This window comes from Aureococcus anophagefferens (assembly GCF_000186865.1).
Source record: "Aureococcus anophagefferens unplaced genomic scaffold AURANscaffold_54, whole genome shotgun sequence".
Taxonomy (NCBI): Eukaryota; class Pelagophyceae; order Pelagomonadales; family Pelagomonadaceae; genus Aureococcus; species Aureococcus anophagefferens.
In genome coordinates, this window is record NW_008705607.1 from 19,930 (window position 1) to 24,614 (window position 4,685).

At 69.3% G+C, this 4,685-nt stretch overlaps 1 protein-coding gene across 1 annotated transcript; it reads right to left on the bottom strand.

Annotated features, from left to right (window-relative positions):
* Positions 1-2,469, bottom strand: AURANDRAFT_55502 (hypothetical protein; the record flags this gene model as incomplete). The annotated part of the gene is made up of 3 exons (XM_009043455.1): positions 1-1,089; positions 1,180-2,096; positions 2,336-2,469. 3 exons carry the CDS (start codon positions 2,406-2,408, stop codon positions 85-87), a joined length of 1,995 nt encoding a protein of 664 aa, XP_009041703.1.
* Between the last annotated feature and the right edge of the window lie 2,216 nt (positions 2,470-4,685).

A 4,685-nucleotide genomic window follows, 5' to 3' on the forward strand; every position in this document is an offset into this window, starting at 1 on the left:
GGGGGGGGGGGGGGGCGGCGCGGCTCTCGCGGCGGCGGGCGCGCGGCGGCGGCGTTCGGGGGATCTCGGGCGCCTTCCTGGAGGTCACTCGGGGTGGCCGGCGAGGGCGAGAGAGTAGGGGTCGTCCGGGTCGACGGCGTCCTCGGGGAGGATGATGTGGAGGAAGAGCGCGGCGAGGAAGCCGATGCCGTAGGTCGTCTTGAGGAGGATGATCGTCGTCGTCCGGTTCGCGTCCTTGGTGTCGTCGTACTCGAGGCAGCAAAAGCCGTTATTGTTGGTGCAGGTCTTGACCGTCTCCGTGACGTCCTCGGTGACGGCCGCGGCGTAGACGCCGCCCAGATCCGCGCACGTCGTCTCGAAGGCCTCGTCGCCCGACGTCCAGACGTACCCGTCCAAATCGCAGGACGCCGGCGTCACCGTGTTCGTCGTCGTGACGGACGGGAAGACGTCGCAGGTCTTGTGGCGCGGCCAGAAGCCGATGTTGTGGCGCAGGTTGCCGCCGTAGAACGCGGCGGGCCCGCCGCCCTCGAAGAGCTGGGGCTCCATGCCGACGCCGATGCCGAGCGCCAACGCGACCATGAGGATGAAGTTGTTGCGGCGCGTGGGGTGGCGCGTCGCGATGCCCATGCCGGAGACGAAGACCATGGTGAAGCACTGGAGCACGACGCCGCCGATGACGCAGATGGGGATCGACGAGAACGCCGCGCCGATCTTGCCGATGACGCCGAAGAGGATCAACCAGAACGCGCAGGCGAAGCCCGCGGCGCGCGACGCGCACTGCGTGAGTTGGATCACGCCATTATTCTGCGAGAAGGTCGTGTTGGGCGGCGACGTGAAGAGCGCCGCGAGCAGCGAGTTGACGCCGTCGGCCAGCAGCCCGCCCTGGACGCGCGACTCGAAGTCCGCGCCCTCCGTCGGGAGCCGCGAGTAGAAGCACGTGTTCGTGACGTCGCCGATGGTCTCCGCCGTCGAGACGAAGAAGCCGATGACGATGGGCAGGAAGTACTCCTTGGAGAAGCCCAGCGGGAACGTGATGTCCCAGAGGAACGTGAACCACGGCGCGTTGCGGATGCGGTAGTCGTTGAAGTACTTGTACTTGCGGCCCGGCACCGCGGCCACCATGTTCGCCTGGACGCGGCCGTTGGACGTGTGGAAGTCGAAGGTCATGTCGCCGGCGACGGCCTCGTAGCGCGAGACGCCCGCGACGAGGCACCCGAACATCAAGCCCCAGAAGATGCACGTGGACTTGAGGAAGGGCGACCCCGTGAACTGGATGAAGACCGTGAACGCGATCACGGACGCGGCGAGGCCGACGTACTCGGCCGACCCGAACGGCAGGATCACGTTCCCGTTCTCGTTGCAGTACTGGGGCGAGCCGAACGCCGCGGACCGCGAGAAGTCGTTCTCGCCGCAGAAGACGCCGCCGCCGACGTACTTGATGCCCGACGAGATGAGGCTCACGCCGATGAGCATGACCGCGCAGCCCGTGACCACCGGCGGGAACAGGCGCTTGCGGACCTTGGACGGCATCATGCTGATGGCGATCTCGAAGACCGACGCGACCATGCACGTGCCGAGGAACTTGCCGTAGCCCTCCTTGCCGAAGCCGCGGCAGTCGCCGCCGTCGCACTTGCCCGCCGCGGACGCGTCGCGGATCTCGCGGATGACCATCTCGCGCGCGATGGGCAGGAACGTGAACGACGTGCCCATGACCGAAATCAGGCCCGTGCCGAGGTAGAAGCCCGTGCCCAGGATGCGCGCGCGGAAGACCTGGATGATCGTGAGGATGCCCGACGTGATCCACGCGGCCGAGATCATGTACTCGCGCGCCTCGCACATGGCGGAGTCGCGCTGCCAGGGGAAGCACGCGTCGCCGGCGATGAGCAGGCCGCCGGACGTGGCGATGCCCGCGACCATGGCCAGCGCGTGCTGCAGGCCCATGGTGAGCGCGACGAGGAGCGGCAGGCGCTCGTCCTTGGACAGGAACTTGGGCGGCGCGACGCCGCCCTTGGACCAGGGCATCGACGGCAGGCAGAGGTACTTGTAGTCGTACTTGTCCGCGCCGACGATGCCGCCGGGCGGCATGCAGACGTTGCCTGCGGGGGCGGGGGGCGGATCCGGGTCGCGCGTCCGAGGCCGCGCGGCGATCCGAGCGCGTCGACGGTCGCCGCGCCGCCCGCGCCCAGGATGGTCGTCGAGACGGGATCACCAGGACGGACGAGCGCGCGTCGGAGATCGTCTCGGTCGCGTCCCCGTGTGCGAGGCCGCGCCCCGCGACGTCGAGCGGCGCGAACCCGAAACATATCCGAAAACTATGACGTACGCCGCTCCGCACAGCCGGCGCCGGTCTCGTCCATCTCAGGCATGCTGACCGCCTTCACGGGCTCCTTCTCGTACTCCTCGGACATGTTAGGGCTTGCTTCAGCTCGTTTTTCGCGCGGCGAACGCAAAGAGAGAGCTCTTTGAATCGAATCCAAAGGCCTGTTTCGACCACGTTTCGGTCGCGCCAAGGCAATTTCACGAGCGGCGTCCGGGTTAGTAGCGGCGCGGACGGCGGGCACGGCCGTCGGTCACTCGGCGACCTGGACGACGCGGGCGACGGCGGCGAGGAGGAGCATGTAGGCCATGACGAGCTGGGGGTGGAGCGCGAGGGACGCGGCCTTGCGCCGGAGCTCCGGGAGCCGCGGCGATCCCCGGGGCGCGGCGACCCAGGCCTTGAGCGGCCCGGCGACGTCGTCGAGGCGCAGGAGCGGCTGGCGGCTGACGAAGAACTGGAAGAGGACCATGACGGGCAGCCAGGCGAGGTCGTCGATCTCGGGGAACTCGGACTGGAGCTTGCCGACGACCTTCTTCGCGACGGGCACGAAGAACGGGTGGAACATGAACGCGAAGACGGAGCGCAGCCCGAGGCGCGCGACGACGTTGTCGCGCGTCGGGCACCAGAAGGTCGCCGAGAAGAAGACGAGGCCGCGCCAGAGCTCCGACAGGGCGCAGACGACGAGCCGCTGCGCGACCTTCTTCGCGCGGTGCTCGACGCCGGCGCCGAGCGGCAGGAAGTCGCGGAAGCGGTCCCCGAGGAAGTTGCCCGAGCAGCGCAGGTTCGCGGCGCAGAAGACGACGGCGCGCACCTTGTCGACCGTCGACTTGGGCCCGTGGAGGCCCGCGGCGCCGTTGAGCTCCGCGCGCGTGTCCTGCCACTGGCGGTTGACGACGGCGACCGTGACGACGTTGAGCAGGAGCACCGTCGCCGTGAACCACTTGGCGTAGGTGCTGCGCACGTGGACCGTCGCCACGGGGTCGATGACGACGGCCTCGGGCTGCACGGTGACGGCCGCGGCGGCCATGGGGTTCGTCCCGCCCTTGACGACGGACGCGGCCTTCGCCCGCGACGACGCGAAGCAGCGCCGGCACTTGGCGAGGAGCGCCTTGGAGACGACGGGCACGTCGAGGTGCGCGCGGTTCGCGTCGCCCGTGGCCGTCGCGTCGATGGTCGCGGCGCCGACGGGGAGGAACGCGGGCCACGCGAAGTAGGGCAGCGCGTCGCAGACGTAGCGCGCGTGGAGGCCGCCGACCTTCGTGCCGTACTGGTGCTCGTCGAGCATGAAGGCCTCCGTGCAGACGCGGAGCGCGAGGGCGACGGGCGGCACCAAAGTCAGCGCGCGGCGCCGGCCGAGGAAGCGCTCGAACGCGTAGGCGAAGACCTTCATGCTCGCGAGCGACAGCACGAAGTGCTTCGTCCGCGTGAAGTTCGGGTACTTGGGCGGGCCGATGGTGCCCATGCAGCCGAAGCAGACGCCGAAGCCCCGGAGGTAGGACGTGTAGACGATCTTCTTCAGGTAGTCGAACATGACCATCGCGAGCCAGATGCACATGAGCGCGGACACGCGGCCCTTGAGCGGCCGCTGCGGCGGCGGGTCGTGGCCGAGCGTGCGCTCGTTGTCCTCCATGGCGACGTCGGCCTTGAGCACGAGGCGGTCGTTGATGCCCGCGATGCAGAAGAAGGCCCACATCGCGAGCGGGCACGCGTTGAGCGACACGAAGGCCCAGAAGCCGCTCCGGAGCTGGACGTCCTCGAAGCCCGAGTGCTCGACGAGCACGGAGAGCATGGCGCAGCCGTAGAGCGTGCCCTGGAGGAAGACCGTCGACGCCTCGGCGAGGAAGACCTTGGACGCGGCCGCGGCTTTGGCCGCGAGGTCCTCCGCGTGGGCCTTGCCGAGCTCGTCGAGGTAGTCGCCCATCTCGCCGTCGGAGAAGACGCGCTGGGCGCCCTTGCCCTTGCCGTTGTCGTCCTTGGCCAGCGCCTTGTTGAAGAAGGCCATCGAGTCGACGCCGGCGGTCGCCGCGGCCTTCGTCGGTACCGTCTTCGGCGCGGGCTTCGCGGCTTTGATGGACGCGCGGTTCTTCTTCACGGGGCTCTTGTACGCGGCGCCGGACGTGGCGCCGGCCTCGACGAGCGCCTCCAGCGCGGCCTCGAAGGTCCGGAAATCCGCGTCGCCGTCGCCGACGGCCTCGCGCGCGGGCGCGAGCGACGCCTTCCACGCCGCGCGGTGGTCCGGGATCAGGGGCTCGACGATGGGCAGGGTCACGCGCCCGAGCAAGCCGTCGCCGATCTCCACGAAGGTCGCGACGCCGTGGTCGCGCGCGAGGCATCGCGCGGCTTTCACGTACTCGACGCGTTTCGTCAT